Raw genomic sequence first — 12412 nt, forward strand, 5'->3', positions numbered from 1 at the left:
AATGCCTCTTGATTAGCGGAAGCTGTCACCCAAAGCCCTAAGTGAGCTCAGGTCCTCTTGCATGTCTGTGAGGTTGGCTGGGTATCTCCCATGCAGCTGGAGGTCTTAAGAATCAATGCATCTGTGTCCAAGGAGTGGGGAATCCAAGACCATAAACCATGAAGCGCTGGAGCGGCAGAGCAAGAACGGAAGAGCCCAACCCTGAGTCTGTTTAACCTCAATTCACTAAGCCTCCTGGTAAAGGCAGTTTGACCTTAGCTGTGAAGCATCGTATCAGAAAGAGCACCCCCTAGTGTTAGGATGTGCTCATGAAAATGACCGAGAGATTGTCCAGGATAGAAAGGCCCTGGCTTGCCATGCAGCAACAGAGAGAGACTTTCTAGGGTTGCCGATAGACTGAATTCAGTTGGAATATTCCTTTCATGATGATGTGTAGGAGGAAATTCTTCCTCTTCCTACGTGAATATCGGGTTTGTCTGAAGGGAATTTTTCGTCTGCATAGTTTGCCATTCTCTCCAACTGTAAATGTGAAAAAAATAAAATGTGACCCTAATTCCTTAGCATTCCTCTCTGGCTTGTAGAGCATGCAGTAAACTATGACTCTTCCTCGTGCTATCTGTAAAGGACTTTATGGGATCGCACTTTGACATGGTTATAGTTAGAGGGGGTTGCCGAGGAATGAGCATGAGACTCCAGTGTACTCTTGGCTGAGTCTATAGACACCCGCCTGCCTGCTTGTTAACAACTTATACAACTCTACAGTGTTCTCATAACCAAGGAAGCCATGCTGGCGCACATGCGAGAACTTACTTGAGTTCACTAGCCATACAAGTGGTCGCGTGTGTGTGTGTGTGTGTGTGTGTGTGTGTGTGTGTACTTGCCTGTGGAGTTCAGAGGGAATCCATTTTCTCTTTCCACCAAGTGGCTCCCAGATACTGAGCTCAGGACCCCAGGTTTGGTAAAGCCGAGATTGTTCTCCACTGAGCTACCCTGCCTTCCTGTGACTGGCTGTTGAGTTATTTATGTATTCTACGCACAAGGACTTTCCCAGTTATCTCATTTGACACTACTTCTTTCAGCATGTAATTCATCTTTTTCATTCTTTCATTGGGCTTTTTTTTTTAAACAGGGCAGAAAAATTTGATTTGATGAAATATTATATATTTTTGATTATATATATATATATATATATATATATATATATATATATATATATATATACACACACTGTAGCTATCTTCAGACGCACCAAAAGAGGGCATCCGATTCCATTACAGATGGTCATGAGCCACCATGTGGTTGCTGGGAATTGAACTCAGGACTTCTGGAAAAGCAGTCAGTGCTCTTAACCGCTGAGCCATCTCTCCAGCCCTGGAATATTATTTATTAGTTGTTATTCTTCCTACAGATTATGCCTCTGATACATAAGAACTCTTGTTACCTCTGGCCCTGAGGATTCTCAGTGATCCTGCTTAGAAACTGTACCTTTACCTTGAAACCCAAGGTCCATTTGGAGCTCAGGTTTTGTACACTGTCTATTGCACTGAGGGTTTTGGGTTTGTTTTTGTTGACACATTTCCAGTTGATGTAGTTCAGATGGCTGTGAACTGTCCCTTCCCTGTTGAATTGCCATTTTCATTTGTCTGATAGTAATTGGGCTATTTCTGCATTTTTTTTTCTATTCTGTTCTCTTGACTTTTCTGCTCTTTCTCTGGGCTCACGATATCTTATTATGTCATAGGGAATGTGGTTTCTCCTATTTTGCTCTTTTGGAAAATTAATTTTTTTTTGTTTTCTTAGGTTTTTGTAATACACACACATATACACACATATGTCTACATATACACACATGTACATATACAAACATGTATTCCAAAGTTACATTGGCCCCTGAAAGAGTCTTTTCTTATTAGCTTTAGAACAACCTTGTCCTTGTTCACAGAGACACTGGCTGACGCAGAGCTTCTGGATTTTGTAATTTTCTAGTCAGATGTGTTGTCAGATAGAGACAAGTACCATTTTTACTTTTCCCCTTCCTGCCGTGCTGGGGTAGAGCAGAGAGCCTGGAGGCCGGTCCTTAGCTCACCCTGTGTGGATTTATGGCATGCTTGTTCTGAGTCACTGTCTTTGCCTCTGTTTTCTGAGTTGTCATCTCCCTTGACTGTTAGTAACTAGTTCAAATTCAATTCTAAGCTAATAATTAGCAGTTTGTTTAACCTTGACAAGTCACTTGGTATGTGTGTCAGGGAGTTTTTCTCATTCACTCGGGAAGTGAAACGGCAGACTATTCAAGGGTCGGGTGCTGTGTGCAGAGTCCTTCAGCTTAGTTTCATGTTTGGACTCTAAGCTTCTCCAGTTGCATACCTTCGTTTAGGCATGATTTCTTGTTGCAGCAAGCTTAAGTTCCTTCTTCAAGAGTGGGATCAAGTGAGAGGATCACTATTGAGATGAGAAACCCTCATCTGTGGCCCAGATCTTGGTCTATCATAATAGCTACCCAGTGAAAGGACGCTGCAAATTATTTAGTTCTATGGCATAGCTTTTATGCATGCAAGCTGGCATATAGAGCTAGGGATGCCAGAGGCTCAGTGGCCTTCTTAGCTATATGTGAGATCAGACCTAGTAGTTCTTGGTTAGTAAATGAGAGCCCTTGACCTCTGTAGTGAGAGTTCATCATGGTGGAGCTCCGGGTTCTCATGCTATTATCTTATTGAAGAATCTGAAAGCATTTTATGTCTTTTGATGTTAATTCTTCCCACTGAAGTGGAGACATAGCTCCTTGAGTATCACAGAAGGTCAAAAAGCTGTTTTATATACATGATCTACTCATGCTTCTGACCACGTAATAAAATAAACAAACAATGCATGTAATAGTAACCAGGGAGCTGTTTATCTGCATAGCAGGTGGGTCTTCAATCAAATAAATGAACAGTACATGTAACAGTGACCAACAAGCTGGTTCCTTGTATACAGTCGTAGATAAGTAAATAATTATCAAACTAGGCCATCACTGGTATTCACTGGTTGTCTTAGGCAACCTTTAGAATACATTTGGTCTTCCAGGGAAAGAATTTTCTACTAAGTTTGGTTCTTTCCCCAGAGGAATAAAATATTGAATAATTGACAAGAATATCCAGGTTTAAGCTTTGTGTGGCTAACGGTGACCACCTCAGGTAAACTAATATGTTCAACTCTGGATGTGAGGAGCCCAGTGTCTGGAAATCCAACCTGAGCTGTCAGGCTTGGCTCCATCCTTTGATACTTTTGGCAGAGCTGATGAACCCAGAGGCCCCAGGCTTGGGTGGATTAGTCATTTTCATTGGAAGCCTGAGTATTAGGAACCCATCCCTTGATTCCCTTGATTTACATGGGAATTGTGGAGTGGGTAAGGCACTTTATCCAGTTATTTTAACTTCTTTCTTCTCTTCTGACTCCTTTGGTCAAGGCTGAGGATTGGGTGACATGATGTTTTTACTCAGTGTAGTCATTAATTGTGTTTCTTTATAAAAATCACCAAGCTTTTCTGGTGTGCATTTTTATTCATTTAGAAAATGGTACCATGTCCTATGATGTTGCCATGAAGTATAAGCAGAGATCAGAGTCAGGGGCAGCAAGCATTTGGGAAAGCTAGAGAGTATGTCTCCTGTGTTGTAACAGAGCCATGGTGGCATCAATTGTATATTCTTTGCCGGTTATTTTTATAGAATATTGTGGAATCATTAAATTTATGAAAGACTTTCATAGCTGGCTGGGCCATAGGAGGTGGTTTGCAAGCCATGGTTTCAAATAGAAGATTGGATCTGGAAGAGGATCTATCTATCCAGTAGTCTCATTGGTTGGCAAGAAAATGGAGGTAGCCCAAATATTTAGTGACTTTTCTTTCTCCTCCATAGCTTTACCAAGGAAAAATGTCAAAGAGTTTGTTCTAGTTACATTTGTCTTCCTTTTTAAAGGCTGTTACAATTAGTGGAAACAAATTGTAACAACTAAGGAAAAACAGCTTTGACCGCAGAATGAGAAGTTAGGAGTAGAGAGATGTTCCATGTTCCAGAGGTAGGAGTGCTTACTTCTGTAGAGTGTCTGAATTTTATTCCCAGCACACACAACGTGTGTGCTCACAACCACCTGTAATTCCAGTCCCAGGGGATCTGATGCCCTCTACTGGCCCCTACAGGCACCTACAGCCATGTGTGCATATCCACACACAGAAGTACACATACATACACGGAACTTAAAAAAAAAAACAACAAATTAATCTTTAAAAAGAACGAGAAATTAGGTTGTAGAAACTCGGCTCTTCTGGAAGGCTTTTCTGAAGACAAATTGCCTGCTTGGAAACAGGACACATGTGGGCTTCATGGCATGTGTGCGACACTAAAGTTGTCTTCTTTCTTCTCCTAGTCTGTCTTATGCTTTGAGTTAGTCTTGGAGAGGTTCCAGTGTTCTGCCAAGCTGAAATGATGTTTGAAGTAAGGGAGGGCTTGCCCTGAAAGTCTTAGATTGACAGGCACGTTTATGTTTCTACTCCTCCTTTACCTTCATGATTTTATTTGTGTTTGTGGTTTCAGCAGAATAGATAAAACCATAATACACAAGGAGAAAATGAACATTCAGCAAGTGTCCCGATAGTCTTTCGGTTCCTGTGTGATAAATACTCTTAGGGGAGGAAAGAATTTATTTGGATTATACCTCCAGGTCATGGCCCGTCGCTGAGGGAAGTCAGGATAAGAACTGAACCAGGAACCTGAAAGCAGAAATTGTAGAGGAACTCTGCTCTCTGGCTCAGTCTCTGGCTCAGCCACAGCTCATGCTTAGCTAGCTTTCTTATATAACCCAGGTCTACACGAATAGGAATGGCACCGCCCATGGTGGGCTGGGCCCTCCTAAGTTAATTAGTAATTGAGACAGTTCTCCACAGGCTTGCACACAGGCCAATCTGATCTAAGCGGTTTCCAAATCTATGCTCTCCACTCAGATGGCAGTAGGCTTGTTAAGTCCACAGATCCATCTAACCAGGGTGGCAAGTGACCCTTACTCTCTCCCTTTCGTCTTCTCTTCTTCTCTCCCTTCCCTCCATTTTCCTTTATTTCGTTCTGCAGACAGTTCTGGCATGAATGTGCATCCAAGGAGACGTGCAATGCTAGGCTGCTTGGTCTTTGTAAGGGTAGCACCAATATTGCCTGTCTTCATCTGCTATTTGTTCTGTTTGCTTGATCATGTTAGGCACCCGTGTCTTGGCATCTCTTATTTTTGGTGCCTTTATTTTGAGAAGGTACCCTTCTCAGTTCCCGGTGAGGTACCCAGCCAGAGCCAAACACTGTTCTCTTCGGCGGCTTCCTACCAACCCAGAGCACAGATAATAAAAACCAATGCCCAGGAGGAGACCATGGAAACACGAAGTCAGCAAACCTCTGGCTCCTGAGACAGCCCTGGAATAGAATGTTCCCTATGTACAGAAGAAATGTCACTGGGCTTGGGCCTGTGGATACGGAAGTACGATGAGATGGTACTCAGGAGACCTGTGTTCTTCTTGGTCAGGAACAAGGTCCTTTTGGACAGCCAGTGAAGCAGGGAGGGGGTGACATAGTATTTTGGAGTTCTTGTTTTCTATGAATTTTGTAAGTTAAGACAACATTCCAGTTTTTTTTTTTTTAAAAAAAAACAATTATGGGAACAAATGGTAAAAATAATTGAACATGTTGGTAGTCTTGAATGGAAGAAAGCGTTAACAAGTGTATCACCATAGCATTGTCTGTATCAGGGCCACTTAAGCTTTTTCCACTCGTGACCTGTTTTTGGTCAATGAATTTTAAAATATAACGTCACATATATAGGAATTTTAGAGGAATACATATTAGACATCTACTAATAGTAAACCCTAAATAACTTTATTTTAAGATATTTCCTTGACATATGTATCACTTAGCCATTGATGAATATTAAAGCAAATTTGCATGTTAATGAAACAGATGTGCTTGCTTGTTTTTACATAAGCAATTTAATAGTGACTGAGTATTTGATACTGCAGTATGTAGAGTGTTTTCAGTGTTTCTCCAAGTTGATCAGTGTTTTTATCTCATAACTGTCAATACTGAGAATGCCACCTGGTATAACTAAGTATTGTAAAACAGCAAGACTTTAGTTAGGGCCATTTCAGACATTGTTTGAAACTCTGTCCTAATCCCAAGTCAAAATACACTTTAACAATTGTTTTATGAAACTTAAGTCAGCATGTCAAACAGCAGATATCCAATATACCACTTGGATACTTAAACACTAAGGGATGGTTGTAGGGCTTACTTAAACACTAAGAGAAGTTAGTGTGACAATATTAAGGCCTTGTTTCCCATCATGGAACGATTAGGAAGCAGAGAGGTTTGTGTGCCTAGTGAAATCACATCAACAATCATATGCAGTGGTCTGTAATTATATCCAAGGTACTTCAGGCAGTGTTCATTGACGTGTCATGGCATGTGACAGTGCATGCTATGGACAGGATACATGCTGTGCGCTCAGAATCGAGGCTGCAGAGAGGCCACCCCATGCAGCACAGGTGAGTGCCATGAGAAACCAATCCGTTTCACTACGGCTTTGATTTCTAGATTGACGTTTGGTTGTTCAGAAAGCTTTTCCTGGTGTCATATTTTTTTTTTTTTTTCTGTAATCACCGGAGTTGTACAGCGCATGGGGTCAGAAGCCGTGATTTCGAAAGCTTTGTTCTATGTGACACTCATGCCTCTTTATTGAACATTTACTGTAGAATTTTACTTGGAGTATCTCATTTAATACTCATCCCTATGCCACTAAGTATATGTATTACTCTCACATGTTAAAGAAGGGTGAGATGCTCTGAGAGGTGGTGCGAGTGAAACCCAAATGCATTTTATTTCAAGCCCTGCCCTCTTCCCCATTGTCCCTCTGTTTGACCATGAGTTTGCACCAGTTTCCTTAGAGCAAATCCATAAGCTGACCTATTTGGGAAGGACACAGTTGACCAAATACCTCACCCTGCTTCTTTTATCCCTTATCTTTCTTAGGCCGCCTCGGGATTTAGACTCCAAGGCTTGCATATCTATTGGAAACCAGGTGAGAAAAGTCATGTCGGAGTGATTGGTCCTTTGATCACCTCGTATGCACTCTTCCCCACTGGACACTGGAAAAGCCATTCCCTGTGGTAGAATGTCAGGGCACGGGCTAAAAAAGGGTGTTGAATTAAAAGGGAACTGACTCCTGACGATTTTACTATTTTGAATTGTGAATTGCAGTCAAGTGATTGTGATCGTCAAGGAAGGCATCTAAGTACAATAGATGTTTCACTTGGGACAGTGTTTCTCAAAGCCACACAGGTCTAGTTGCCATTAGCCAGTCACAGATTCTAAGGAGCTGCAATGTAGATTGATTCAGAGGCACAGTTTGAATACCGAGTTGGGTGGGGTTGGGTCTATTACTAAGGACAAGCAGGTTGTCTACCATGGGAATCCTGAACATTTCCTTTGTGCTCCTGGCTTTGAATGGCACCTTGCCATGTTAAAAGAACTTGTGGCTGAGCTGTATCACACCAGGGACACCAGAAGAAAACTGATAAAGGGTAGCCTACTCGGTGTCCTGTTTAGTATTCACTTTCCTCTTGCGTGACCACCTTTCCTCCTTGCAGAACTTTGAGGTGAAGGCAGATGACCTGGAGCCGATAGTGGAGCTGGGACGAGGTGCGTACGGGGTGGTGGAGAAGATGCGTCACGTGCCCAGCGGGCAGATCATGGCAGTGAAGGTAGAGTTGACATTCCGAAAAATGTTTTATTTCTTCAGTGTATGTGCTTGCCCATCTTGACTGTGAACTAGCCCTTTTTACAGAAGCAAAAGAACCCACAATAAAGTTGCTTTTTTTGTTTTTTTTTGTTTTTTTGTTTTTGGTGGATCTTAAACTTTGAGTCGTATCAACTTTATTTTCTAAGTCTTCCTTTTCTCAAACTTTTAGTTTTTAAAGAACATTTTTGAGAGGGGGTGGGGGGAAGGAGAGAGAGAGAGAGAGAGAGAGAGAGAGAGAGAGAGAGAGACAGACAGACAGACAGACTATGCCCATGGGTACAGGTACTCTCGCAGGGCAGAAGAGGGCTTTAGATCTCCTGGAGCTGGAAGTATAAGCAATTGTGCACTACTTGATTTTGGGTCCAGAAACTGAATTCTGGTTTTCTACACACCCAGTATGTGCTCTTAACTCCTGAGACATCCCTCTGGTCCCTGCTACTGTGTAACTAATTGCACTTAAAATGATTTATAGTACTTTAAAAACCTCATCTAATACCAATCCAAAGAAAATTTCCTTGATTATGTCGAAGTGCTGTTATTTCTGTTGTTGTTTTTATAAAATCAGATTCTAAACAAAAGGCTCTTTAATAGCGTATTGTGTTGGTTTAAAAAACCACCCCTTGAAAATTAAGAAGCAAAAACTGAGAAAGAAAATTGTCTCTATTTGTAGGGAAAAGAGGGTAAAATGTATCTAGCATTGATTATATAGATCTTCAGCTATGGGCAGAAGTTTGGAGTCAGCCTACATGGCTTAAGTGGATTCTGTGTAGTCGAGGGGTGTCCTTAGAATGTGGGAAGCTACGTGTCCAAATGATAGCACTTTATGTTAGAGACACAATCATCTGTACCTTTTGTTATCCAAATTCATCCCAGAATGAATTCCTAAGTCATACCTAAGGGTGACTATAACTATAGTACTTCAAGGCTCCCCCCAAAGTGGGGATTTTTTCTTATTTTATTTAATTTTCTTTTAAAGATTTATTTATCTTTATTGTATGTGTATGTATGTGTGTGTGCCTGACTGCATCTATGTGCACCACGTGTGTGCAGTGCCTACAGAGTCCAGAAGAGGGCGTCAAATCCCCTGGAACTAGAGTTCCAGACAGTTGTGAGCTGCCATGTGGGTGCTGGGAATTGAACCTGGGTCCTCTGGTCCTCTGGAAGAGCACCCAGTGCTCTTAACTGCTGAGCTGTCCCTCTAGCCCTGGCTCTTCTCTTTTCCTAAGCTGTTGGGACCTAGGTAAGCAGAGAGTAGTCAAGGGTATCAATCACATTTTGCATCGAACAGACATAATCATTAAACGAGGTTGCTTTTGCAGCTTTGAAGTGCTTTCTGACACTCTTGCCCATTCTCTGACATACACTCCATGTTTTGCTTCTAATCAGGGGGCCTGGTCGGGGAGTCAAATGGTCAGCCATCGTCATTATCTTTTCATTTGTTCAAACAGCGTATGTTTAGCGACGCTGTGGGTAGGTTTCTGCTAACAGTGTGAAGTTGGATTCTGTCGTTCGGATGGGGCTTTGGTGGGTTCCTGCTTTTTCAGGCGACTCTTCCTCAGAGTAGTAACCATATGTTGTTTGACTTGTGCTTCCCTTCAGCGGATACGGGCCACAGTTAATAGCCAGGAACAGAAACGGCTGCTGATGGATTTGGATGTCTCCATGAGGACGGTGGACTGTCCATTCACCGTGACCTTCTACGGTGCACTCTTCCGGGAGGTAAGTGATCCTTCAGGCCAGTGTCCAAGGAACAACAGCGTAAGAGCCTCTGGTCGCATAGCCTCACTACTCGCTGCCAGGTGGGCTGCTCTTTGGAAATTGTACTTACTTTTAAAGGATTTCAAAGCTTGAGGAGAAACCATCCCTTTCTTCCAAAAGCTCAAACAAGAAACAAGAGCCCTTTGGGAAAAATTGTTGGTTATTTATTTTTCTTTTTCCCATTTCCCTCCTCATTGACAATCCTTGGACTTATTGGTCTCCAGGGCGACGTGTGGATCTGCATGGAGCTCATGGATACGTCACTAGATAAATTCTACAAACAAGTTATTGATAAAGGCCAAACAATTCCAGAGGATATCTTAGGAAAGATAGCAGTTTCTGTGAGTATATCATGAAACCCCACCTACTTAAGGAGAATGGGAGAAGTCCAGGCTTCGTGTCTTTGCCTACTTACTACCATCTAACACATTCCTGTTGGGTATTGTGTCAGCGGGAGGCTAAGCAAATGCTTTTCTTACCAGTCTCTGTGCAGTACATGCAGCCGTTTTCCTGGTTTGATAAACCATGCCAAATGCTTTTATTTTAGTTTTGTTTCTTTGGCTGTGATAAAACAAAACACACACACACACACACACACACACACACATCCACACCCACATACAAAATCAAAACTCAAAAACTCAAAACAGAACAAACACAAAATAACAACAAAGCCTCCGACAAAAGCAACCTAAGGTAGTAAGGGTTTCTTTAGCTCACAATTCCAGGTTACAGACCAGCATTCTAGAGAAGTCAAGGCATGAAGAACTGGAAGTAGCTAGTCATAATACATCCTGACTTAATGCATGCATTTTGCTTTCTCTATTCTTACGCAATCCAGAATCTACTACCTAGAGAATGGCACCGCCCACAGTGGGCAGGGTCATTCAACTTGTATGAACAGATCAAGACAGTCTTCTACAGACAAGCCCAGAGGCCAACCTGATCTAGACAGTCTCTCTTTCGACTCTCCTTCAAAGTGATTCTGAATTGTACCACGTTGACAATTAAAACTGACCACCATGGCCCCCACACCTGTTTTCGTCATCTTTGACTTATCACTTCTACATCTGAGTACATATTGTGGTTCAAAATGCTTTCTTTATTTCTTTTTCTAAAAAGATTTATTTATATATATATGAGTACAGTGTGGCTTTCTTCAGACACACCAGAAGAGGGCATCAGGTCCCATTACAGATGGTTGTGAGCCACCATGTGGTTGCCGGGAGTTGAACTCAGGATCCCTGGAAAAGTAGTCAGCCAGTGCTCGTAACCACTGAGCCATCTCTCCAGCCCTAATATTTTCTTATGGAATTAGAAGACAAGGCGACCTTAACGGCTACCAAGGCTCAGGAAGGTGGAGGAAATAATGGTTAAGAGAGCAGTAGGAGCTGCTTTAAGATACAATCTTATAATTGTATCCGTTCTAAGATACAGTCCTCAGTGGTAGAGGCATCCAATTTTGGTAACTTCCTGTTGTTTTCCCCATTAGGGCCACTACTAGTTGAGAACAATCATGCATTCACCATCTTTAAGCAGGGAGCATTAATAAAATGGAATACACTTAGCGTTCAACTTCTTTCCAGGGATGGGCTCAATACACGGACTCTGTTTCTCTTGCAGATTGTAAAAGCGTTAGAACATTTACACAGTAAGCTGTCTGTTATCCATCGAGGTAAGCATGCGTAGCGCTATCTTGGCAGTTGCTTTTGTCAAGTTCACCCCCCTCCCCCACTTGTCTCCTTTCCTCTCCCACTCTTCCCTGTGTGTATGGGGGGTGAGGAAGACAGGCAGAAAAGCTAAAGGGTTTCCCTTTGGCATTGTAGAAAAAAAATGTCAACAGTTGCGTTACTTTTCTATTACTGTAACAAATCAACTGATGAAGAGGAAAGTTTATTTTGGATCAGTCTAGGGTTTACTAGCCTTGTTACTTTGTGGCCAGTGATGAGGTGGAGCAAGATGGTGGGACTATGTTGTAGAGCAAGCCCATTCAGCTTATGACCTTGAAAGAAACAGAGACGATGTGACAGGCATCCCATAACTCCTTTCCAGGGTAGTCTCCAGTGACCTAAAACATCCCTCCAAGTCCCACCCGTTAAAGGTTGCAGCCTTATCCAGTAGGGATAAACTGAGGACAAAGCCTGTGTAGCCTACATCTGGGTTTTTGGAAGATGTTTAAGATTCAGGCTGTAAGCTGTGGCTGTCCTTTACCTTGGCTGAGAATATAAGAACAAATAAATTTTATAGTATACCTAAACTGAATAGAAATTCACCAAGGTGAGCTATGGATAGCATTGAGAACTTGGAAATCTCCAGAATAAAGCAGAGCTTTTCCAGGCTACAGGAAGTGGGAAAAAATGACTCTCTCTCTCTCTCTCTCTTTCTCTTTGTCTCTCTTGCTTCTTTACTACCCTTCCTCTTCTCCTGTTAGCTCTTAATTTTCATTTATTTTTATTTGTGTGAGTGCATGCATGTGTGCATGCGTGTGTGTCTTTCTCATGCACACAGAGTGTGGGTGTGCTCACCATGTACACGTGTAGGGAAGGATGTCAGGTCCTTGCTCTGTCACTCCCTGTCCATTTCTTTGAGGCAGGCTCTCACACAGAAGCAGCAGGAAATCCCCAGCGACCCCCAGTTTCCCTACAGAACTGGGTCAGTGGGGTGTATGACCAGGGCTAGCTTTTAATGTGGGCTCTAGGGGTTGAACTCAGGTCTCTCATGCTTGCACTGTGTGTGTGTGTGTGTGTGTGTGTGTGTGTGTGTAGGTGCCCAGCCACCCTCAGCTCTGTCATATATTCATCCAGTTCTTCATCAATCTAATCTATTAGTGCAGAGCCCACAGAGGCCA

The 12412-nt window shown here is 42.4% G+C and overlaps 1 protein-coding gene across 8 annotated transcripts in view; it reads left to right on the forward strand.

The window, feature by feature from the left end:
* Map2k6 (mitogen-activated protein kinase kinase 6) overlaps positions 1-12412 on the forward strand; it is a 126421-nt gene that overhangs the window by 84006 nt on the left and 30003 nt on the right. For 7 of the 8 annotated variants that reach the window (NM_001356345.1, NM_001356352.1, NM_011943.3 and 4 more), the window contains 5 exons: positions 7038-7086; positions 7655-7768; positions 9406-9525; positions 9789-9905; positions 11188-11239. In NM_001356345.1, the coding sequence (NP_001343274.1) occupies positions 7038-7086; positions 7655-7768; positions 9406-9525; positions 9789-9905; positions 11188-11239 (452 nt within the window). The remainder of the gene's footprint in view (positions 1-7037; positions 7087-7654; positions 7769-9405; positions 9526-9788; positions 9906-11187; positions 11240-12412) is intronic. The other variant, NM_001356353.1, reaches the window with a different exon arrangement.

This window comes from Mus musculus, chromosome 11 (genome assembly GCF_000001635.26).
Source record: "Mus musculus strain C57BL/6J chromosome 11, GRCm38.p6 C57BL/6J".
In the NCBI taxonomy this organism is placed as follows: domain Eukaryota; kingdom Metazoa; phylum Chordata; class Mammalia; order Rodentia; family Muridae; genus Mus; species Mus musculus.